Source organism: Bos mutus, chromosome 3, assembly GCF_027580195.1.
Source record: "Bos mutus isolate GX-2022 chromosome 3, NWIPB_WYAK_1.1, whole genome shotgun sequence".
NCBI classification, from domain to species: Eukaryota; Metazoa; Chordata; class Mammalia; order Artiodactyla; family Bovidae; genus Bos; species Bos mutus.
This window is the reverse complement of record NC_091619.1, coordinates 106,039,076-106,064,165: the sequence shown is the minus strand read 5'-3', so window position 1 is coordinate 106,064,165 and position 25,090 is coordinate 106,039,076. Positions and strand designations below refer to the sequence as shown.

General features: G+C 53.2%; 1 protein-coding gene across 1 annotated transcript; it reads right to left on the bottom strand.

The window, feature by feature from the left end:
- Nucleotides 1-1,156: 1,156 nt before the first annotated feature.
- RSPO1 (R-spondin 1) lies at nucleotides 1,157-21,011 on the bottom strand. Its single transcript, XM_070365275.1, has 6 exons — nucleotides 20,697-21,011; nucleotides 15,672-16,068; nucleotides 5,144-5,335; nucleotides 3,024-3,173; nucleotides 2,583-2,771; nucleotides 1,157-1,902 (listed from the first exon to the last, which is right to left on the bottom strand). The coding sequence occupies exons 2-6, from the start codon at nucleotides 15,763-15,765 to the stop codon at nucleotides 1,739-1,741; spliced, it is 789 nt and encodes a 262-aa protein (XP_070221376.1). The 5' UTR covers nucleotides 15,766-16,068; nucleotides 20,697-21,011; the 3' UTR covers nucleotides 1,157-1,738.
- Between the last annotated feature and the right edge of the window lie 4,079 nt (nucleotides 21,012-25,090).

The following is a 25,090-nucleotide window of genomic DNA, read 5'->3' as shown; positions in this document are numbered from 1 at the left end:
TCTGGTGAAAATTTAGTGTCTGAATTTATATGCTGTGAAGGGTAAATATATACATAGAATGTTGAAGACAGTTTAAAAAAAGAACGTAAAAGCTCACTAATAATTTTGTTTATATTGATTACATGTTAAAAAGACAACAGCTTGCATACATTTGGTTAAATATAAGATAAAATGAACTGCACCTGTTTCTTTTTACTCTTTAAATGTGGCTACTAAAAAGTATTAAATTAGGTAAGTGGCTCATGTTGTATTTCTATTAGACATCACTGGTCTAAACGCCCTTCCTTGTCTTTGTGTTAACTCTTCATCCTTCAGAACTTAGTTCAAATGTCACCTCCTCTGAAAAACTTCCCTGAGATAGCTTTTATTTTTATTTAGTTTTATTTACTTTCATAGCTATGTGTGTGTTTCAGTGGTTTCTGCCTTTAACTACACCCATCGATAATTACACATTTATTGGAAGGATTACTTGATTCATGCCTGTCCCCCCACCATCCCCAAAGCTCCACGAGAGCAAGGCCCCTGTCTGGCTCCCCGCTGGAAACCAAACATCCTTCCAGAGCTTGGTGGCCAGATGGCTGCCAGTGGACACTTCAGAATGACAAGAAAGGATTCCATCCACTCTTCTGCCATCTACCCCACCACTGGGGTCCAGTGGTCCCCAGCCATCTCAGGGTCCTGGACACTCCCTCCCCCTAAAGTGCCATGATAACCCTTCAGTATATAGATTCTACCTCTCCCAGATGGGAAGTCTTCCTTTAGAGCTGACCAGGATCCTTCCCGCTGCAAGCTGGCCAAGACCTCTATTCCATCCCTCGAGGGAATGAGAGCAGTGCTTCTCAGGTTTGAATGTACATGCCAGTCACCTGGAACCTTGTTAAAATGCAGCCTCTGGTTCTCAGGTCTGGGATGGGACCTGTAAATTCTCATTTCTAACAAGCTGCCTGCTTATAATGTTGACGCTGGTCCACAGGCCACCCTCTGAGTAACAGACATGTAGAGAATCTGGTTCCCGCCCCACATATCACCCTCCCACCCCGGCCCGTGGAGGAGGCCAGCAGGGGTCTCCTAAAATTCAGCCCTGTCTCTTCTTGCTCTCCTACATACTCCACCAAACCCTGTACCCTGAAAAGAAGCATAGTACCTGTGGCTACTCTTGTCAGTTGGTTTTTGTTTTTAATTTGAAATAAACCTTTAAGCAGTTTTCAGAGTCAGGAAAGCCCTGATATGAATGTGTAACAGTTCTCTCCAAGGATAAAGTCACACAGCTGGAGATGCTGAACAGTCCTCAAGCTTTGGCTGCTGTCTGCCACGCAGTCTGGTCCTATGAACTCCTCCAGAAGGTTCCACTCTGCAGAGTCTGGGCTTGGACGCTGGTCAACATTCTCTCTGATGCGTCCACTGGTTGCATCACAAACCAAGTGTGTGCCTCTTGGCCCTCTGAGGGGCAGAGACAACCCCTCTGCCTCCCCACCCCGCTCACACAGTGATGTCCAAGGGACAGAAGCGTCTTCCAGTAGCCTCGATGTGTGTGTGTGCGTGCGCGCATGCATGCACACGTTTGCACGTATGTCAGTTACTTGTTTGGACATGGGGTCTGTGTGCATGTGTCTGTGTGTTCCTGTATGTATGGAGAGGGTGTGTACGCATTGCCCCCAGTGCTCAAGTTCAGTAAAGCTCTCATCACACAGAGCAGCACTGGACTCCTTCGCATGGACCGGGAGGCTGAATAGGGTCTCTAGGTGGGCCCCACGGAGGTGACCGGCCCCTCTGTCCCTTGCTGTTGCTGCTGCTGGCCCTTGCGTCTTCGAGCGCCGGTGCCCGCCTCCTTGCTCTCCTTGCGGCCGGGGTTCCTGTTGGCGTTCTCCCGCCTGCCCTGGCTGCCCTTCCTCCTCTTCTGCCCTGGAACCCCAACAGCAGGAAGAGTCAACAAAGGGCGTCCTGACACAGCAGGAGGCCCTGGGCATGGCCAAGAGCAGGAGGAGGGATGTGGTCAGGAAGCTGGGCAGGGGGGTGGGGAGGAGGCCCAGAGGTGGTCGGGGTGCCCTCCAGTCAGGGCTCTGCAACATGGGTACTGAGAGGGGGTCCCATGAGCCTTTTCACTCTCCACCTGAACCAAACCGCCTCCTCTTTCCTCACGTTTCCTCAGACCTTGGATCCCAGTGGCCCGAGGGCATCTCCCAGCAGGGCACTGCAGCTCTGGGAACAGGCAGGACGGCTCCCCACTCCTCCATCCCACACCACTGCCACATCATTGCCCCCTGCGGGCTATGTGACCTTGGCCAAATCACTGCCCCTCTCTGGGCCTTCGCACTCCTCTTCCAAGCTCCCCTTCTAATGGCCCGTCCAGTGCCAGCATCCCCTGAATCAGAAGCAATGGGGAGGGATAGGACCACAGAAGCTTCCCGCCATCCCATGCAGCTGCGTGGATCACTGTCTACCTGGCACGGGTTTGCACAGCATGGGGTCCTGAGTTGAGGATGCCCCATCTGGCCCTGGCCTGACCCCTCTTCTGGGTCACAGGTAGGAAACAGGTGATCAGACCTCCCGCAGCCGTGCTGACCCCTGACCCCGCAGCTCACCCTCGGGGCAGGGCGTCCTCCGCACCGTGCACTTCCGCGTCTCCTTGGTGTCTGAGCAGACTGCGTGGTCTCCCCCGGGGGCATGGAGCACCCTCCGCGTCCGCTCCTCCAAGCCCCTCCGGAAGCCACAGAGCTTCTTCTTCTTGGAGCAAGGCCCCCACAGAGACCACTCACTCATTTCACATTGTGCTGGCGGGAGGGGAGGGAAGCAAGGGGAGGAAGGGGTCACGGCTCCTCACCTGGCCCCACGTGCGCCCCCGGGAGCCTCTCCCACCTGGTCTCGGCCTCAGCCCCAGGCCAGAGGCATCCTTAAAGTCCAGAGAGCATAAAAGTCCCCAGAGAAACTCAGGGGGTGGTCGTCATGAACTTTCCCTGCACGGAGCCCAGCCCACGCTCTCCGTAGGGGTCCTGCCCTGTCTCCGGCCTGGACCCTGGGCTTACCCGGGCTGCTGCACTCCATGGTGCCGTCTGCAGGCGCAGAGCCCTCAGGACAGGCGGGGTAGCAGCGGCCTTTGTGCAGGTACAGGCTCTCCTGACACTTGGTGCAGAAGTTGTGGCTGAAGCAGGCCTCGCAGTGCTCAATCTTGCATTCTGAGGGGAGGGCCAGACCGGGGGTGGGGGCTCTGTCTCAGCCCCAGACGGACCCCTCCCCTCTTCCCGTGCCAACCCACCCACACAGGGGAGGACAGTGGGCTGGAGCTGCCACTACCTCAGTGGAGTCTTGGGAGGAAGAGAAATAAATGAAAGCAAGGGGCGGGGAGAGAGGAGGCCAACAAAGCCCCTCCTGAGAACCCGCTGGGACTCTCCCCACCCACCATCTGCCCAATCCAGCACCCGCTCCAGGCCCGGGAACCCAAGGGGACGCCCAAGAGAGCTGGATTCAGAGCACAGGAGATTGGTGGGGCAAGAAGAGGGTCCCAGCATCTCAGGGCACCCCAAGGACCACCTAATCAGAGCCAAACTGAGGGATACAATGACGCCCTGAGAGTGGCTGTGTGGTTTCCTCTTCCCCTACTGCTGGGCACTAACAGCACCCCAAAGCCTGGTTCTCCTCCTGCCCAGGGAAGCAAGAATCTGCCTGGAGGATGGGGAGCCATCCCAGGGCAAATTCCTCTGCCTCTGCAAGGTCGAGTTCCAGGAACCACCTTGGTCAGACTCCTGGGTCCCTCCCTGATGCCCTCCTGCCAGCTCATCCTCCTGCGGGGAGGTAGGGGGAGAGGGCGGCTGGGCTAGGCTGGAAGCCAGAGGGGTCTTTCACAATCTCGCCCCTCCCAGACTGTGGGCGGAGCTGACTTCCTACCAGTCCCCGCCCCTGAAGTCCGGGCTGCCAGTTTCCCAGGAGCAGGCATGGCGAGGAATGCCCTACCCAGATCCCCGAGGAGCGGAGCGAGAGGGCAGTCCTGGGGTCCCACCTCCATCCTCATAAGCTCCCCACCCCACCCCACCCCACCCTCCTCTGTGCCTCCTGGCCTCTGAGTCCTGGGTTTGGTGGCAGGCAAAACACAAACAAAAATAAGAAAAGCCGCTCCGTTTGTTTTGTGCCAGACACTGAGGGCTGACATATGCCTCTCACAACAATCCTGGGGGTAAAAACGAACACCCACATTTTGAAGATGAGGTTTGGAGAGGCTGCGACTTGCCCAAGGTCACACAATGAATAAGCAGCAGAGTTGGGATTTAGAACCCAAGTCGGCTGAACTCCCCTCAGGCATTTCCCTGGGACCTTGATGTTATCAGCTATGAAAAGGGTACCATCACTTAGGTCTGTCTCCCTCCCAAGGTGCCTGTGTGGCTGAACCGATAGAAGGTCTGGAAATGCATGCTAAACTCCAAGGCTCTGAACAAAATCAGAGGGTCACTGGCATTGTTTACGGGAAAGGGTTCACCGCGTGGCTCCCAGCTGAGAGGGAGGTGTGACAGCACGTGCTTCGGAGCACGTGAAACTGTAGCTGGTGTGACAGAGCAGAGCAGAGTGAGACGGGGGGTAGGGAGGATGGGGAGAGAGGGCTGACCAGGGCTTGAATTTCCCTGCCGTTAGTGGAGCCAGCAGCGATTTTTTTTTTAGGTTATATGTCTCAGAAGCGTCTTTCTGGCTGCAGGGCAGAGGGAGGGTCGAAGGGAACCAGATGAGGGTTGGGGGACAGATGGAGGTTATTGCAGTGGTCCAGGAGAGAGGGGATGGGAACCTGGATGAGACAACGGCAGTGAAGATGGAAAAGAGGTGGAGGAGGCACAGTTCGGTTATTGAATGGCTAAGGTGGGGGCATAGATGAGAGGCTGGCTCTTAGGTCTGTGCCTTGGGTGATGGGTTGGGACACTGAGAGTCACCCGTGGGAACACAAGTCAGTGCAGGTTTGGAGGGAGGAGATGTGGCTACATTACAGGCTGGAAATGTGGGTGGGATGTCTGGGGAGATGTCTGGCCAGCAGTTGGATATTGGAATCAGGAACTCCCCTCCTCAATATCTCCTCCACCCCTCTTGCAGCCCATCAACAGTTCAAAGCACGCCCGCCCCGTATCCAGAGTTTCCAGCACCCTTCCCCAGCCCTGCCCACACTCACTGATGCACTTGTTCATGTCAGGGTTGCGCGCATCAAAGTATCCAGGTGGGCAGGACGGCAAGCAGACGCCCACTTGGCGGATGTCGTTCCTCTCCAGCAGGATGAACAGCTTGGGCGAGCACTTTAGGCAACCGTTGACCTCCGAGCAGAGCTCACAGCCTTTGGCACAGGCCTGGCCTCCGTCGGCACTGACTGCAAGGATGGAGCAAGGGTGAGAGGCAGCTGTGGGAGAGGCCTCCGTCTTTCCCAGGCTCCCACAAGGATGGAAAGTGAGTAGATAGGAGTTTCAGCCTACAGAACGAATGTGCTTCTCAGAAAGTGCAGGCCAGGCTGGCAGCTCTCTGCAAGGCTCCTTTATAAACCTTCCCAGCATCTGCTTTCAAGGGAACTAGCACAGCAAGAGCTGCCGTCCACCCTAAATGCCCCCTTAGCTCCAGGAGCAATGCAGGCTCACCCCCCAGACTCGCTCCACCATCGTCAGAGAAGGTGCTGAAGCCTGGAATTTACACAGCCCTGAGAAAATTTTAAGGACAAGAGGGATAATAAGAAAAAGGCCACCTACTCAGAGACAGAGAGACAACTGGAATAACCTATGTCTAGAACAGTGGTCTCAACCAGAGATGAGTCTGCTCCTCAGGGGAGCAGACTTTTTGGCAAAGTCTGGAGGCATTTTGATGCTCACGCTGGGGAGGGGGTTGTGGCCTCTGGGGGACAGAGGCCAGGGATGCTGCTAAACACCCTACAATGTGTGGGGCAGCCTCCACAACAGCAATCTGGTCCAAGATGTCAAAGGTGCTGAGGTTGGAAGCATCCTTTGAGCCAGTGAGGTCCCCAACCCCAGGGTTGAGTTTCAGACCTACGATCTCGTTTCCTCCTTCACTTGTTCAACCAACACTCACCTGGCCCTGCCCAGGTACCACAAGCAGTGCAAGTGCCAGGGACACGGAAGCAAAGACCCCTGGCTGTCCTGAACTGCTCTCCAGGGTACAGACAGTGCCTCCAAACAGGCACATGCTGGCAGCCACGAGGATCAAGAGAATCCAGAAAGAAGGAAGGAGTCACAGACAGGGGCCATTCGGGTCAACTCTTCAAGAACGAATAACGATTTGTCCATTGGGAAATAGAGACTAGGGCCCTCTAGGGGCAAGACCACAGAGGTGTAAAGCGACCTGAAGGAAGTTGAGGAAGACTGGGGTTACAGGCGAGGTGGGGAGGGGAGTGGCGGAAGATAAGTAGTCCTATCTTTCAGCACCTTTTATGTCATGATGATGGACTTGAATTCTATCTTGCAGCATTTTCCAAAGAATATTCCTTGGAACAGGATTCCCCTAAATGTTCATAGGAAGATGTGGAGAAAAGGCCATTGTGTTAGATATATCTGAGAACCACCGTGTCCAACAAGTCTAAACTGGATTTTCTACTCCAGGGCTTTTTGCAGCCTTTGTGGATCCCCTGGAGAAGGGAATGGCAACTCACTCCAGTATTCTTGCCTGGAGAATCCCATCAGAGGACACTGGCTGTCTATGGTCTATGGGATCACAAAGAGTCGAATATGACTGGGAGTGATTAACGTTTCATTTCATTTCATTGAGCTTCTGTGACTTTAAGTAACTTTCTAAGAGGGAGACAGCGTGAGCTGCACTTCCAAGACATTTTGGCCACAGAACCCTTGTTTCACAATGTTTCAGGGGGACCTTTGTCAGAACTGATGAAATAAAAAAGTCTTCAGCAAGTTTTAAGCAGAAGCAAGGTCTGGTCTGACTTACAAGTTGGGAAGTACCCTCTGCAGCCTGGGGAGAGACCAGAGACCGGAGGACCATTTGGGAGGAAGCTGACATGATCATCCAGGTGAGAAAGATGGAAGGGTCCTAAACAAAGTTTTGTTCAGTGGAGATGGAGAGAAAATGATTTGGGAGATACTCAGGAAGTACAATCAGTATGGCCATGTGACCAATCAGAGGCTGGGTTACTTCCCAGGGTTCTGGCTTAGGGGATGGGTGGGACCAGTCATTAACAGAACAAGGCAGTGAGGAGCTGTGTACAGGCTGGAGGCAGACAGCCTGGGAAATCAGAGCAGAGATCGCAGAAGATCTTGCAGCAGTGCAGGACTCATGGCTTAGACCTCGCTGGTTGGACCTCAAGTCAAATGCCTGGCCTGTGACCCTGGGCGAAACTCTGCATCCTGTGGGCCTCCCTTCCCACCTAAAAAGGGAGATGAGGATGCTCGCTCTGGAGGGCTGTGGGGGAGAGCTCTGGCTTCAGGAATGATCCTTGATTTCCTAACAGGAGAATGCGTAAGAGAAAGGTGAGCAGAGGAGAAGGGGGAAATAGCAAACACAATAATGATAAACAACAACAAAATCTTAATCATAACCTCCGTAGCTTACTCCTAAAGGCTGAACACTTATGTGGCAGGCACTGCTCTCAGTGCTTTACAAGTATCAGCTCATTTGATCCTTAAAACCCATGCAGTGGATGATACTACTCTTTTTTTCCCCTCTCTTTTTCACAAATGAAGAAATAAGAGAGGTTGAATTACTCGAAGAAGGCTTCCCAGCCAATATGTGTTCCAGGCAGTGAGGGAAAAGTTTATGAAAACCAGGGGCGACAGGGAAACTGAAGGTATGGCCAGACTGGTTTTTCAAATAGAGAACTTACTTATATAGAGTCGAAGTTACCATTTAGCCAATCGACAAACTTAAAACTTAGTATCAATCTTGTTGGTTGGGTCATTGTAAGAGGAAAGGACTCCAACTGTGGTATCAGAGTTATGAGGGAGCCTGCTTGGGACTGGCTTTCTACTTTGGGCTGTTATTCAGCTATATTCCAAATGAATAAGTCACTGTAGATTTAGGTACCACTTCCACTCCAACAATGTTGTTTATGACTCAAGGATTTGATTCAATTCATGGCTGAAGTGAAGGCTCCCTCTAGGTTTTTCGCTTGCCCTGATCCTGGGAAAGATTGAAGGAGGTGAAGGGGACGAGAGAGGATGAGATGGTTGGATGGCATCTCCAACTCAGTGGACATGAGTTTGAGCAAGCTCCAGGAGTTGGTGAGGACAGGGAGGCCTGGCGTGCTGCAGTCCACGGGGTCACAGAGTCAGACACAAATGAGAAAGTGAACAACAGCAGCAAGAACCAAAGCCATCCAGGTGTCCCATTTGTAGGCGTCTATGGTTCCATTCCCATAACTCATATATTCCTTCCTTATCACTTTAGTGAAGGGCACATTTGCAAAGGGCCTTCTAAGCGTCCTGCTGTCTGCCTCTCACTTAACCAACAGCAAATCTCTGTGTGCATTTCTCTGCAGAGGCTTCAATGACAAGTAAGAGAAAGTGCGGCCCATGGGGCATCTGAAATTCATTCAGCATGGCTGGTGCGTGGAGTGAGTGGAGAGGAAAACAGGGGGCAGAGGAGGAAAGGCCTGAGCCCGTAAAAAAGGAGCACAGACATTATTCCAAAGGCCACAAGGAGTCCCGGGGGGCCTTAAAACAGGAGACATGGCCAGGGCTCCATTTTAGAAAGATCCCTCTGCAGTGTGGAGAATGCATTGCACAGATGGCAAACCTGGAGGGAGGGGGACTTCCAGGTCCAAGAGACGGAGGAGGTGGAACCAGGAGGATGGAAAGGTGGAAAGGTACAGACGCACGTAAGATATTCAGGTGGTAGAATCAAGGAGTCTAGGTGACGGGCTGGACATGGGGGTGAGGGCCGGGGCGAGCACAGGTCAAGGATGATGCCCAGGCGTCGGGCTTGGGTGATGGGATAGCCCCTGGCCCTTCGCCATGAGAGGGCCCACAGGAGGAGGAGCAGATTCGAGTGGAGGAAATGACGAGTTGGGTTGAGTTTGTGGTTCTTGTGGCACGCCCCTGGGAAGGTGTCTTGTAGGCACCGGAACCTGTGGCTCTGGAATTCAAGAGAAATATTTTGGCTGGAGATTGACACGTGGAGTCCTTAATACAAACAGTCATCAAAAGCCTGGAGGTCTATGAGATGGCTAGGGAAGTGGGAGCAGACAGCGAGGAGAGGCATTAGACACTGAAGAAAAGGAGAGAAGAAGAAGGGTCAGCTACGAGACCGAGAAGGAGCACTCAGACAGGTAGGGACACTCAGAAGCCTGTTGCATCATGGAAGTCAAGAGAAGAGGACACTCAAGGGAGGAGAGGGGAGCCCAATGCCAGGTACTACTGAGATGCCATGTAAGGACCCAGCCACAAACAGGCTGTTGGCATCCCTGGTTGAGGTGGAGAGTGGATGTCAGTGGTTAAGGAGTAAAGGAAGGTGAAGATGGAGAACCATCTCATTTAAGAGGCAGGCTGTGGAAAGGGGGAGAGAACTCAGGGATCTATGCTGGGAGCTGTCGTTTGGGATTAAATCCGTGGGAGGGGAAAGCATCCTGGGGAAGAAGGGGTGCAGCTTGAGAAGAGGACCAAGAGCTGAGGCCTGGGCAATACTCGCATTCAATACACAAGCAGAGGAAGGGCCTGGAAAGAAGCTGAGAAGGAATTGCTGGGGAGATGGGAGGACATTGGGGTGGGAGATGGAAACCGAGTGGGAGAGGGTGGGATCTTAGGGACCAGGGCTGGGACCTCTGGGAAAACCTACGACACGTGCACCAAGAGGTGATTGGGTGACCTCAAGAAGGGCATTTCTGGTGGAGTGGTGGGATGCAGGCCCAACCACGGGGGGCTGAACAGTTAGTGGAGGGGATGGAGGTGAGGAATAAAGTGAGGAGAAAATCAGAGAACACAGAAAGAGCCCGAAAGGAGAGATCAGCTGGGAGCGGGGACTGTAAGCACAGGACAGAGGCAGGGAGTGATGGAGTGAAGACCCAAGGATATGAGAGAGTCAGGACAGAACTCAGCCGGTAAGACCAGCCTTGAGGCTTGAGACTGGGGTCAGGGACAGGGGTCTAGAAGCTGAGCTCCATGAGGTTTGGGGGTTCAGGAAGGAGAAGGGTGCTGAGCAAGGAGGAGAGGGGCTCAAGGATGGGCAGGGGCAGTTCAATGAGGAAAGGGACACTTATCCAGGGGGGTGGGAATCAAAGAGTGTTCTCAGCTTAGCAAGGCAAAAAGATGAGCAGTGAGGGGATGGAGAGCCAGAGGGCAGGGGGCTGTGTGTGCTGGGAGAGAGGGGGTGTCCAAGGAGATGCTGGGTGTGGGCAGAGGTTACATAATGATTCAAAGGGAGAAACCGAGGCTCGTTCATTCCACAGACGTTCACTGCACACCTAACGTGTGTCCAGAACTGCTAGGAGCTGCGGATGTGGAGGAACAGCAATAGATGCCCACCTAGGTCTGGCTGCACATTTTGGGGAATGGAAGAACACTGGAGGACACGCCCTTACCAAGCAGGCTAGGTGAAGAGGGTGCGCAGACCAGAGAAACAGCCTGGGCAAAGGCTGTGAGGCCCCGACCATCATAGTGCATCCGTGAAATGGAAAAGAGAGCTTTATTCTAACTGGCAAGGAAAGGACCTCAGAAGGGCAAGGTTGGTTCACAATTTGACACAATCCCTCTGGCTTCTGTGCCTATGATGGGAAAGGGCTTGCCTTGTAGGGCTGGAGCCTGGTTGAGGATGGGTAGGCTCAGTGATGGGGACAGTGCTCAAAGAGCTCATGGGGCCTTCTTCCAACTTCTTCACAAAACTCCCTCATTAAGGTTCTGCTCTTCCTACCCGCACCGTACTCTCCACTCCTCACTACCCAACCCTGCCCTCTGCCTCCGAAGCACACCGTGGAGCCCACTGCACTGAGCCAGAAAGTCAGGGCTGTGTCTCCTCCATTCCCTGCTGCTTCTTGCCTCCTTCATCCTTGTGCAAACCCCTCTGAAGCTGATCTTTCTGTAGTCAGGCATTGCCCCAGGGTGACTCAGCCCCGCCCCCTGAGGAGCGGCTTCTGGCCACAGTGCCTCTTCTCTATGGACTTCACTTGTTCCAAGTCCCCAGATTTCTCATCCTGGAATCTTTCCAAAACTCAGATTCATGGTGTCATGCCCCTGCCTCTTGGTGGTTGGTGGTTTAGTCGCTAAGTCATGTCCAGCTCTTTGTGAGCCCATGGACTGTAGCCTGCTAGGCTCCTCTCGCCATGGGGTTCTCCAGGCAAGAATACTGGAGTGGGTTGCCATTTCCTTCTCCAGGAGATCTTCCTGACCCAGGGATCAAATCTGGGTCTCCTGAATTGCAGGCAGATTCTTTACCAACTGAGCTACAAGGGAAGCCCACAACCCATCAATAGCTCCCTACCTGCTGCACAACCCATCAATAGCTCCCTACCTGCTGCAGAATTAAGACTCAGCTCTTCCACCTGGCCTAAAAACTTCCATGAGCTGATCCCACTCACTTCATCTCTTAAAACTACCTCTAGGCAATAGGGAACTATTTTGATTTCTCTGCATACATCCCACTACTTCACATCTCTGTGTCTTGCTCAAGTTGGTCCTTCTGTCAGGAACACACTCTGCCTCTTCCTAAGCCTAACTCTTTCAAGCCTCAGAACTAAAGTCACCTCCTCCAGGAAGTTTCCCTTGATCTTGCCTTCTGGTAAAATCTGGGTATAGAGTATTTCTATGTGTTCTCTGCCCCCAGTATTTGAATCCGTCACAGTAGACACTGCCTTGCATCATTATTATCAGCTAATATGTCTTTTTCTCCCATTGGAAAGAGCTTTTGCAGAGCGGAGCCTGCCTTGTTTCTAAATGGGAGCCCAGTAAGGAGTGAGGCTCCACAAAAGGATAGGATTCTCCCAGAATGTAGGGCTGAGGATGTGGCGAGTGACACAGAGGCTCAGGGAAGGGGCTATATGAAGAGAGTATGGGGAGTGGGACAGGAAATGAGTGGTTGGGGGTTGGGTGAGGATCAACGGCAGGGGAGGGGAAGGCTCCATGACAGAGGAGGGCTGACCTGGAATTAGTTTCCTTGAGAGACCCTTGAGTTAAGTGGGTGGAGGTGAAGTGAAGTCGGGGTTGACAGGACCCAGGGCCTCACTGAGCAGGCAGAGCATGCTCTCCATTCCTGGTGCCCTGGTGCCCTGGGCACACCCCCCTGGGAAGATCGGCATTTTTCAACTTAACTGTGAGCTAAGTTTCCCTGCACTTTTTTCTCACCTGGGTCCAGATAGCCTTTAACTGTTCTGTTGGTCTCCCACCTCAAGCTCCCTCCCCTCATGCCCCACTACAGCTGGATCAAGCACTACTCCTCTGATTCAAACCTCTAAGGGGATGTCCTCATCACCCGCAGCTCAAGTCAGGGTCAAGGGCCAACTCCCAGCCTAGCAGGTACCAAGAGCTCCAACCTCTGACCTCTGCCCATTTATGCAGCATCGCCCCCAGCGCTCCCTCAGCTCCTGGAAGCTTTCATTGCTCTGCCTTCATGGGTGTTCGGCTTTTTGTTTTAAGAGCACAACCCTTCTTTTCCATGGAAAAGAGCCTCCATGAATAAAGCAAAACGAGCAGAGCAGTTCCAGTGAAAACCCCAGGGCTCCCGAGAACTGCACCTAGAAACCACTTCTCCAGCTCTCCCACAGCTGCACCCCATTTCCTGCACAGTCTGCGCCTCATCCTAGCTCCTCACCTTTGGACATGCTAGTCCCCTGCCTGGGTTCCCCCACCTCCGGCCTGCAGATCACCTGTGCTGGGCTGTGCTGTGCTTAGTCACTCGGTCGTGTCCAGCTCTTTGCGACCCTATGGACTGTAGCCCACTGGGCTCCTCTGTCCATGGGATTCTCCAGGCAAGAATACTGGAGTGGGTTGGCATGCCCTCCTTCAGGGGATCTTCCCAACCCAGGGATCAAACCCAGGTCTCCCACATTGCAGGCAGATTCCTTACTATCTCATCTTTAAAATTACATCTCAAGAGTCACTCTTGGGGCTCCCAAAGCCCTCCTGGTTCCCCTCGGCATTCCCTAAACTAGGTTGAAATTGTCTCCTTCCCACCACCTGTGGGTGCTTCAAGATCCATCTCTGCACCCAGGACCAGGGTCTGTGGGTTCGAAACGGACACATGAGGATGGGCCCAAGACACATACATGACTACATACAAAATGCATAACTAATGAGAACCTACTTTATACCACAGGAAACTCTACTTGGTGCTCTGTGGTGACCCAGATGGGAAGGAAGTCTAAAAAGGAGGGGATACGTGTATTCACATAACTGATTCACTTTGCTGTGTAGCAGAGACTAACACAACATTGTAAAGCAACTATATCCAATAGAAATTAATGAAGAGAGGAGTGGATGAGGCTTCAGCCAAGGAAGAGAGACTCTACAGACCCTTTTCTGGGGGAGGACGTGAAGGCTTCAGATGGAGGACGGGGCAGTGAGAAGGAGCCAAAAAAGGCGAGTCCAGAGAAAGGCAAGTATCATGTGATATCGCTTATATGTGGAAGCTAAAAACATGGTACAGATGAACTTATTTACAAAACAGAAACAGAGTCACAGATGTAGAAAACAAACATATGATTACCAAGAGGGACAGTGGGGAGGGGGATAAACTGGGAGACTGGGACTGACATATACACACTACTATGTATAGCCTAGATAACTGATGATGACCTACTCTATGGCACAGGGAACTCCACTCAGTGCTCTGCAGTGGCCCGTATGGAACAGAATGTGGAAGAGAGTGGATCTGTGTATACATGTGGCTGGTGCCCTTCGCTGTGCAGTGGAAGCTTACAGCGTTGTAGATCGACTATGCCCCAGGAAAAGTTAATTTAAAGAAAAGGGAGAAGAGTCACCTCTCTCTGAGCCTCTGTCCATTTTGGACCCTCATTGCACCCTGAGTCTTACCCACCTCTCTCCCTGTCCTCGCATCTCACCATTAAGGATGTCTGTCACTCACACCGCTTGGTGATAAACACTGGGCTACGTGCTACCAAGGCTGTGGGATGTGGCTGTATCAAAAGTGGAAACATCGAAATGGCTGCATTTGATTGGCTGCTGCTGGGACCGGCCCATTCTGCTGGCCAGGCCAGTACTTTTTTTTTTTTCCTAAGTACAAAAGATGATGAACCCAGGTCTCCTGACCCTCTGGTGTAGGTGAGTGTGTGGCTCAGCAGCGGAAGTGTGACCATTAACGCACATCACATGATGGTGAGTGGCCTCTCTCGTTTTCTCTCTCCTCTCGGAAATAGAGGAGACTGATTATAAATCGCTAAACTGCATCTGGCCGGTGGAGACCAAAATACTGGCCGCAACAGATGAGAAGGGAGGAAAATCAAGGCCTCACTGCTGATTAAACCTAACCGTCTCTAATTGTTTGTTAAGCCAGGGATTTTCAGCTTCACCAGTTCTCTGAGCTTCTCTCTCTGGGTTGGATTCTGGCCTTGGCCACTCCCGTGGAGACCCGACAGAACTCCATTGCCTTTCAACCCTTCCTGGTGGGCCTTGGTCTGAAGGCCTCGGAAGTGAAGCAAGAGGTGGTGGGGTTAGACTTGAGAGGAGCTGCCCGTCCGGGGGCAGGACGTCTCTTCCGGGGGATGCTGAGAGACAGACAGACTTGGGTCGGGCCTCCACCACATACCCAGGGGCCACTCCCATGACATGATGGCACGTCCTGAACCTCCATCCCTGAAGGCATCGAGGGAAGCATAGGGGACCTGCTCCCAGGACGGCCTAGGATAGGATCCTGGGAGAGACGGCGAGAATGGTGAGGACAGTTAAATACTCCATCAGGCTCTGTTTTCAAGAAAGCTGGGCTCACAGGAACCAGGAGACGGGGGTTCCAACACCAACTGTGTGTCTTTTAGACTGTCGTCTCTTCCCTTTTCTTAGCTTCAGTTTTCCTATTTGTACAATGATGGGATTTTTTTTTTTTTAGGCTGTGAGAACCCTTTTCTTCCAATGACACCTTATGTGGAACCTTCCCGAAAGCAAGGAAGAGTGAAGCTGCTCTGGTTTGAAGGGTGGAGGGGCCAGCCTTCTGCCCACTGCCTCCCCATCACCCCTCAGTGCAGCTTCCTGAATCCCACTGGGCAGGGTTAAAAACCACAGTGGTGGACAGTCCCACGAACACCCTGCTCCACTGTCCCTTCCCCATGACCTGGGCAGGGAAGTCTGTTGCCCATTCCCTGTCCCTGTGGGTTTCCTGGCCCCTGAGGAGTTGAGGGCTGTATTTCAGACCACTAAATGAAAGGAACCCTGAATCCTCTGTCTGTGAAGCGGGGACACTGAGCACCCCAGGGGGACCGGGCTGGGAAGCATCTCCATGGATACCACACAAAGCCGGTGTGATATCAAAGGGCATAATCCACAAACTGGATCCTCACAGGAGAGGGGTTAATCTAGAAAAGAGCATCTACAAAGGGGAAAACAGACAAAGTGAGTTATCTACAGGATGGGTAATCTCAATAAATTAATCCACAAACTGGATAATCTACTGAGTGACGTACAAAGCTGTAATGGACAAAGCAGAAATCTGCAATGGTCATCACAGAGTGAAACAGCCGAAGGTCGCAGTCCCCAGACAGTGCCCTCCCCGCCACCACTCCCAAGGACCACCAGGGTCCAGCCCCATCCGTTACTCACTCCGCCTCTGTCTCTTCCCCTTGATCCCCCGGCTGCCAGCGGCCAGATGCATCCAGCTCAGAACCAAGGCCACCACACACAGTCCAAGCCGCATAGTCACTCGCCAGCTCCAGGCCCCTGGTAGGAGGGGTGGTCTCTGCGGGGGTGGATGGCGCAGGGCTCTTGCTAACGCCTCCGGGGCTGGGTCAGCAGCAGGATGTCCAGGCCTGGACTGTATCCCAAATCTGCCCTGTATTCCAAATCCACCATAATCTCAGCTGGGGACAGAGAGGGTGTGGGGAGCCTACTTCTCCATCAGCCCATAAAGAGACCCAGAGAGCTTTCCTCAAAGGTGCCTCAGGGTGTCACATGGGGAGAGCTCTTTGTCACTTCAGTCAGGACACCTCCAAACACCAACCTGTCGGGGGAGGAGAGAGAATGGTTAATTCTGGGGTAGCACCGGCTCCCCCAACCTGGGCCTCTTGCCCTACCCATGTGGTGCATTACCCAGGAGACAACTCAGAATGTTTGAACATTACAAGTTACCCACCTGGCACCCCTGTAGAAGAGATGGGCTCCTTTTCCTATCTTGCAAAAGTCGCTGACATGGGATGGGAGTTGGCTACCCAAGTAGTTGGAATATGGTGGACACTCAAATCAAACTTGTGGATCACTGAAAACCAGCTGCCTGGCTTTTGCCCTGCCCAAAGTGAGCCAGCTGTAGCTGGAAGTCCTTCATTAGGTCTAGCCTACAGACTTCATGCTGCAGTAATATCATGACTCTTAACAAGCAGCTCTCTCTGTCCTTCGGCAAGTGACCCCTCAGCCTTCTCTCCCTGGTGCTGAGTCACCCCTGTGCCTTTCACCTGTCTGGAGCTAGAGCAGTGGCCCCCGACAAGCTGGCAGACCGGCGTGGCCCTCTGGGCTTGGCGCGAGAAAAGGAAGTAAGGCTTCCCCCGGCCACAGAAACTCTGACACAGCAGGCCCGGCGGGCCTGGCCTTTGTGAGAGGATAAAAGAGGCAGCGATGCCCGCCCTGGCCAGAGACACAGAGAATGGGGATAATCCCCCAGCCCAGCGAGAGCCAGGTCTCTGGGCCCGCTGGCCCGGGTGATGGGGGCAGGGGGAACCGGCCCTCCCCAGTGAAATGTGTCAGGGAAGTTGGAGCCCAACCTGGGAGTCAAGAGATGAAAGCCCCCTTCCCACTCCCACTTTGCTTCACACTTTCACAACGAGGCCTGCACATGCCCTGGCCCACACGCTTGCTGCACACACACCCGTACTCAGGCAGGGACAGGAGGAAACAGTGAGTCTTCAGGAAGCTTTGGAGATGCCAGGGAAGCATCACTCTCCCACTGGCTGGTTAAGATGCCTTGAAAGAATCCCTTAGTCTCTGTTTCCCCATCTATGAAATGGGGATAAATACGCCTGCTTCACAGGTTTGCTCTGAGAATTGTCTGCGTTTAGGCCTAACTAATGAGAGAGTTGAAACACTTGAGTGAAAGTGCCCTTCCCAACCCTGCCCCAGTCTTTCCCCCTTCGCCTCCAGGGAGGCCCCAGGGGAGCCCACCTGCATGGGAGATAAATCATTATCCCACGAGGGAGTTCAGCAACCCCTCCTTGGTCTCTCCCACTGGCTTTGAAGGCCAGACACACTCAAGTGGTTAAGCTGCCTGTGAGAAGTGTTTACACGAAACTGATGGATCCCACCTGGAGCCGTGGCCGGAGCCTGTGGAGATGCTCCCAGCCACCCCCAAGTGCCCCGTCAGCTGCCAGCCCCCACCTGCCCCTCCAGTACTCCCTGTGTGATCTGCCAGAACTTTCCCATCTACCCCAGCCCCCACCACGCTCTTCCATCACCCACAGATTACAGACCTCCGGCTGAGTGTATCAAACTGGGGTCTTCAGCCTCCAGTCCCAGAGGCTGGCCATCGACCTTGATGGTTAAGGGCATAAACTTCAGAGTCAGGCTGCCTGGCTTTGAATGTTGCCTCTGCTACTTATTAGCTGTTACCTTATCCTACTTGCTTAGCTGGTTTGAGCCTCAGTTTCTTTATCTACAGGAGAGTGGTGGTTGTTTTTATAGCTTAAATGAGTTAATATATGAAACTGCTTAGAATGGTGCCTGGCACACTAGGACTCAATAAATGTTGCAATTTCTTCGACCAAGACTATATTTTGTGTCTACATTCCAGTGGTCATCTAAAAAGCAATAAGACAGTTTTCATACCATCTGGATACCAATCGTAACACTGAGCACTATGATGCAATTTCCATATTTGCATTTATCTTTATGGTTGATTGCCTTGGCCCCAGGGATCACTCAGAGTGATACAGTTAACCTCTAGTGCTGGCCTTTCTCACACTAAGGTCTGAGGACCCCTGGCAGATACATTCTCAGGGTGCCCTGAGTCTTCCCACCTGACAAATACTGAAGAAGACCACATCGGACAAAGCTGGTGTTAAGTCCTGGGTCTGTGAGGCTTTGGTCTCACTGTATGCCTGGGGTCCTGGGGCAGAACAGATCTATGCATCTCTGCACTCCATGTGCCTGCAGGGCAAGGCGCCTAGCGCTTCCGAGTTCAGTTCGGTTCAGTTGCTCAGTCATGTCCGACTCTTTGCAACCCCATGGACTGCAGCACGCCAGGCTTCAGGGCTCAGCAAAGGCTAGCAGCCATCCTCCCCTACCCTCTACTTCCCTCTGAATTCCCCCTCAGTCCTCCCCGGTCTTAGCTTTCAGTCTGGCCCCTGCCAGGCTCACCCCAACCCTTGCCAGGGAGGATCTTCAGACCCACTCCCACCTGTATCCCCACCAATCTCAGCAGGGAAGCGGGGAGGAGGCTCCAGACCTGAATTCCGCTAGAAAGGTGGCTCTGGCCTTCCTCGACCATCATGGGACGGGATGAGTTTCAGTACAAAATCAACCCTCCAAAGGAGTTGTGTTCACTCTGTCAGGGATACAAGCAACAGATGGGAAGGACGCAGAGTGCGGAGGGGGTGAACTGGAAGACAAATGCCCCATCTAAAGGGAGCATCTGCTATTCCATTCCAGCTGATTGTTGATGGGCCCCAAGACTGGCTCCACATTACTACATCTTCTGTTGTTTTTTTTTTTTAAGTTGAAAACTCTGGATTGCATGTGATATCTGATTTTAAAAGCAGGACAGGTCTCAGACTAGAAACATCACAGTAGCAAGCCTCAGAAGATCCCAGGTCTCTGACTCCACTTCCCTCCAGAGAAGAGGTTCCTGCCCTCTTCACCCCCACCCACACTCATGCAGTGGTGCACTCATAGACACCCACAGCGAGGCCACAGCTGAGAGAGGGGATAGGAGCTAATGACTTTCTTTTAAGCAGCCTGCCTCATTTCTATTGGTTCCTCTGGCTGATTTCCTTTGCCCCCCTGGGCTACAAGGCACAGGCAGGTTCTTTTGGGAAGCCCGTCACTCTACACCGGCAGAGCCAGCAATGGGAACTGCTGGCAGTGATCACGGTCTCAGGCATCCGTGGGGGTGAGGAAGGGCACTTTGTCTCTGCCAGGGTTGGGGTGAGGGATCCACATGCATGGCATGCCTGCACCACCTGCCACAGGAGGTTCTCACTGACTCCTCACCACAACGCTAGGAGGAAAGCAGTTATTCCCACTTAATGGGCAGGGAGAGGTTAGGGTCTCGGGGTGACAAACACAGTCAGTGAGCTGCTCAGGGTTTGCTGCTCAGGACGGGGACTCCGGAGGACAGAGCAAGAGGCAGGGAGCTGAGAAGTGTAGGGCATGACCCAGCTTGAGGCAGGAGTGGGAGGCAGGGGCAGAGCTGGGGCCAGGGAGAGAGGCCCGCCCACTAGGTGGTCCAGGAGGGGAGGACACGCTGGGGAGGGGGACACAGCCGAGGGGTGGGGCGCAGGGCGGAGACTCAGCGCCCCCAGAAGTTTGCAATAACTTTCACCTTCTTCCCTGCAACACTATTTGGATAAACTGGTACTCGGTCCGGGGCCGGATACAGACCCAAAAATGTAAACCGTTCCGATAATTTCTCATTAGCTTTCCCCCGGACCAGCTACTGGTGGAGAGGACTGGCCGGCGGGGCAGAATTGCTGGGCTGGGGGCGGGACCAAGTACGTGCCCGCCCGACCTGTCGGGATTCGTGTGTCCGCCAGAGCCAGGCCAGGTGTGGGGGTCGACCCAACCCCCGCCCCCCGACACCAAGAGGCAGCGCGGAAAGGTTCCTTCACGTCCCTCCATCACGACTCTGAGCGCTCAAAGTCTTCCTCCCTATCATCTAGAGAGGTCCAGCAGGTGCAGGGGGAGGGGAGGTGGACCTGAAGTCCCCCGACTGACACCCCCACCCCCGCCCCAAATCCAAGAGAACTCTCCAAGTCTGAAAGGCGGGCTTCACAAGAAAACCCTTGCCCCAAGCGCAAGACCTGGCCCTCCTGGGAGCCCTGGCTTAACACACAGCGGCCACCTCTCCCCAACCAAGCAAGACGGTCCCTCGGCGCCCGAACCCTCGGGACAGTGAACTGCGCCGCCTCGTAGCGCCCCGAGGGGCGCAGCACACACCGTCTGCCACGTCGGACCCGGGCCCGTGCTCCGGCACTGGGGGTCTGGGGATGGTAACCGGGAGCCGTGGGATTCGGGGGAATCCAAGGCGAAGACACCAGGAATCAAGAGCTTCTGCTTCGGGGACTTGGGTTGGGGGGCGATGGGGAATAGGTCTGGTGGATTTGGGGAGTTTGGAACTCCGAGCTAGGAAGATCGAAGAGGGTTGCGGGGTTGAGGGCAAACCGGTGGCGGCATCGCCAGGAGGCTGCCTACAGGCTTGAGGGATGCTAAGCGTGGGGGCGGCAGGACTTGCAGAAGGGGCCCCCAAAGGTGCCCTCTTCCGCCCTCGCTGATTCGAGAGCAGTCAGAAGTCCCCTGTCTCTCACGGTCTCCCCTCGCCCTGGCACTCATCTCGGCCAAGCCCCGATGAGAGGGCCCACGGAGCCCCCGGTCCCTGGAGAAGGGGGCGCTAAGGAAGAGGACGGGGCAGCTCCCGGGGGGACTCACCTCCGCGCTGCCAGCCACGGCGGGCGCAGGCCCGGGAGGGGTGAGGGCGCGGCCGGCTCACCCGCCCGCCGCGGAACTGTCCTGGGCGCCCAGCGCGCCCGCGCTCCGCCCGCCGGTTTCCAAGTTGCTCAATCTGCGGGCGGCTCACGCCCTCCGGGGCCAGCGCCCCACCCGGCGCATCGGTCCTCCGGGGCAGCCCGGTTCGGCCCTCCTCTCCACAGTCCCCACTCGGGCGATCCGCGCCGGGCTCTCCGCCCGCGCTGGGGCTCTCCGTTGCGCTTCGGCTCCGCCGGAGCTCCTCGCCGGGAGAGGGGCTAGTCCTCGGCGCGCACGAGGGAGGGAATCCCCCCCTTTTCAGTCCCACCCCCGAGCCGGCCCCCCTTCCCGGGATCCGCAGCAAAAAACGGACTGGAGCGCCAGGCCTGGGAGTTCGTCGCCCCCCTCCCGCACGCCCTTGCCCTCAGCTGGGGCGCTGCGCTCGGAGCGCAGGGCTGGCAACTGCACCCTTGGTCTGGACTCTGGCGCAGAACCTCTGTGCTGCTTCCTCTCCTTCCCCTACCCTGCATCCCCGGCGATTCCAAGCAGCCAGAGCACCGGCGCAGCTGCAGGCATCCTGGGGTCAGAACAGGCCCGTGAGCCTACCAAAATCTCAGTTTTCCCATCAGGAACCTGGAAAGTGACAAGGAACAGGCTCCGAGGGAGTCTGGGGTCCCGCCCACACTCTCCTCTTCTCAGCAGTCAACTCTTCAGACCATCTTCCCAGTTCAGAGAACTGGCTATAACCTCCAGGGAACCCAGGTGAGGACCCTCGGCTGGTGCAGGATAGCCAGGTAGATCTTGAAGCAAAGCCTAGATACCAAATCCCTGCTCCAACACTTACCAGCTATGTGGCCATTCCTAAATTACTTAACCTCTCTGAGCTTCAGAGCTCTCATCTGTTTTGAGAGGCAGTGAAATGAAGGATGCAAATGCCGGGTAGAATGGTAGGGACCCTGCTAATGTTTGTGGAATGGGTCTTGAAGGGCTGCTGACACCTGTAGTGACCAGATGCTGTTGAAGTCAAGCCTGAAGGAAAGGAGAGAGACTCTCTTCTTGGGGTGGCAAACAGATGTTCTTCAGCATCACTTCAGATTGGGTAAAGGGAACTGGGCTAAAACTGTAGTTAGCAGGAGTTAAGTTAGAGCAGAAAAGCTATACTGATGTTGGGGGCGGGTAGGGGTGGTGAGTAATCAAGACAGGCTGTGGACTTTCCTTCTCCGGAGAGGAAGGGGGAGCACTGACTATGAAGACAAGGGCATAGGGTCATTTACAGTGACAGGGGGATGGATGGAATGACCTCTGGTGTATTTTGATGGGCAGGCAGCAGAGATGGTGGATGGATGGCCAGAGAAAGCAGAGCAGTTGGGTCCTAAATACCAGGGTCTGGGCTCATTTGATCAGATCCTTGCCAAGTTTGCAGGGGGCAAACAGCCATTTCTGAGTTTGGTCCTGGGTCCCATCCACCACCACCCCAAGCCTCATCCCCTCCCCTCTACCCTCAGCCTCTCCTCCATCTTGCCGGCCCTTGGCTCTGCACTGTGCCTAATCAAACAGCCCCAAATGCTGAAAACTCAATGTTTATTTTATTTTATTTTTTTACACACTTGCATAACTCCCTGACAAGCCACGCCAGGCGTTGGGCTTTTTGTTTGGTTTTATTTTGTTGCATTTAGGGGGAAAAAAAGAGAGAGAGAGAGAGAATGAATAACACAAACCACCCAGCCCTAGAAGCTGTCCCAGGCCAGGCAGTGGGTCGGGTTTCCTGCCTGAGGAAAAGTCTGTGGGAGTTGGGTGAGGGGGGGTGGCTCGCTACTAGGCTCAGGAATGAGCAAGAAAGGGAAGAAAGCCACCTGGGTCAGAGAAGATAATGAATTAGAACCATGTGACAAAAATGGATGAATAATAAAGACCATTTCTTGTGCACCTAATATATGCCAAGCACTGTGCTTTGCATCTAAATTCTGTTACCTAATTTTGCAACCATTTTACTTTCTTTCTTTTTTCTTTTTCTCACAAATGTGAATTCGAAGCCTCAGAGACATCAAGTAATTTGCTCAAACAGCCTGTAAGTGGCCAGTCCAGTTTTCATTATATTAAATGACTTGTAATTTCCCTGAAAGTGTCATATTGCCCTGAGTTTGTGTATGCTGGTCTCTGACCTTTCTCTTACCAGCCTTCAAAATGCCTTCGTGAAGTTTCACCCAGCCACCTTGCACGTCCACCTCTGGACCTCATGCAGAGCTATTCGTCACTCGTCATCGGCCTGCAATTATCTCTCCCACTGCAGTGTGAGCCCCTTAAGGACAGATGCTGCATCTGATTCAGCCTTATGATCCCAGCACCACAAGCATACTTAACTAATGTTTGGTATGGCCATGATTGCATCTTTTGTAGTTCCTATAAGCTTATTCAGGTGATGTCCCAGGTCACTATTTCTATTAACCCAGGCCAAGATCGTCATTCTTATTAGAAGACCTAAGGTCAGTGGGCTCAGGTCAGGGCAGCGGCTCCTAGAGATCAGTGAAGTCCTTCATAATTCATGTCATCCTCTGCCAGGCAAGAACTGTTCTACCACCTGCAGGGTCATTGTCAATATACTTCCATTACGAGTAACAGAAGACCAACTCACAATGTTAGGCAGCAGGGTGGTGTGTTATCTCACGTATCAGGAAGAGCTGAGGTAGGAATGATCCAGCAGTTGAGGAGCCACACACATCAGATTCTGTCCTCTAGTCTCATTCCACCACCCTCAGTATCTTGGCTACTATCCTCATGATCCCAAGATGGCTGCAGCAGCTCCAGACACTGCATCTTCAACCAAGTCCAGCAATCACTTAAAGAGTTATGTGGCATTTGAAAATGGTTTAAAGGGTAACATTTGAGTTGTTTTATCCCAATTTAAAACATTTTAAAGGAGCTAACTGGATCACATGCCCACCACTGAACCAACCACAGACAAGAGGGTTGCTGCTACTAAAATTAGCCTAGACCAGTCAGGATTTACTTGAACTATGAGGGAAAGAGTGCTCACAGGCAGAAGCAAAAACTGACAGCTCTGAAGAAGGGGAGACAGGCTTCTGGGTAGGCAACCAACAGTGCTTGTGATCACACTGTGACTCAAAGCAAAGACGGCTTTGTTATTGTCAATTTATTGTAGACTTTCTTGCAAACCTTAGTCTCTGTGATCCCATTGTCCTCTGAGATCGTGTCTTCTGTCTCTCTTTCATGGAGGCAATATAGGATAGTGCTTAAGTGCATAGACACTGGAATTAGCCTTATTGGAGTTCAAAGCCTATCTCTACCACCAACTAGCCCAATGTCCTTGGGCCTCACTTCACCTCTCTGACCCTCAATGTCCTCATCTGTAAAATGGGTATAGAAACACTATGCCCCACCACAGCTCTTTCGGGCCTAACATAAGGTGATGCATTTAAATAAAGAGCTCACGGCAGGACTTCCCAGGTGGCCCAGTGGCTAAGACTCTGCACTACCAACTAAGACATGGCACAGCCAAATAAATAAATCAGTTCAGTTCAGTTCAGTCGCTCAGCCGTGTCCAACTCTTTGCAACCCCACGGACCGCAACACGCCAGGCCTCCCTGTCCATCACCAACTCCCGGAGTCCACTCAAGCCCACGTCCGTTGAGTTGGTGATGGCATCCAACCATCTCATTCTCCGTTGTCCCCTTCTCCTCCTGCCCTCAATCTTTCCCAGCATCAGGGTCTTTTCAAATGAGTCAGCTCTTTGCATCAGGTGGCCAAAGTATTGGAGTTTCAGCTTCAACATCAGTCCTTCCAATGAACACCCAGAACTAATCTTCTTTAGGATGGACTGGTTGGATCCCCTTGCAGTCCAAGGGACTGTCAAGAGTCTTCTCCAACATCACAGTTCAAAAGCATCAATTCTTCGGCACTCAGCTTTCTTTATGGTCCGACTCTCACATCCATACATGACCACTGGAAAAACCATAGACTTGACTAGACGGACCTTTGTTGGCAAAGTAATGTCTCTGCTTTTTAATATGCTGTCTAGGTTGGTCATAACTTTCCTTACAAGGAGTAAGCGTCTTTTAATTTCATGACTGCAGCCAAATATATAAAATACAAAACTCACGCAGGGCTAGGAATCATACTGACTACGTAGTAATGCTAGTTTTTATAATTAGCTGTAATTTTGCCCTGTCATTGATAAATATTAACTGCTATTGTTTCCCAGGCATTGGGCTTGGAATGGAGGATAGATAAATGGATATCAAGGAATTCCCTGGTGGTCCAGAGATTAGGACTCAGCACTTTCACTACAGTGGCCCTGGGTTCAATCCCTGGTCAGAAAACTAGGATCCCACAAGCTGCAT

Excerpts from the sequence above, each read along its gene's own strand:
- RSPO1 (XM_070365275.1), bottom strand. The coding sequence starts at position 15,765 with ATGCGGCTTGGACTGTGTGTGGTGGCCTTGGTTCTGAGCTGGATGCAT. Across the intron at positions 5,336-15,671 it reads GGGGAAGAGACAGAGGCGGA|TCAGTGCCGACGGAGGCCAG; the intron begins GTGAGTAACGGA and ends CCATCCTTGCAG. Across the intron at positions 2,772-3,023 it reads CATGGAGTGCAGCAGCCCGG|CACAATGTGAAATGAGTGAG; the intron begins GTAAGCCCAGGG and ends CCCTCCCGCCAG.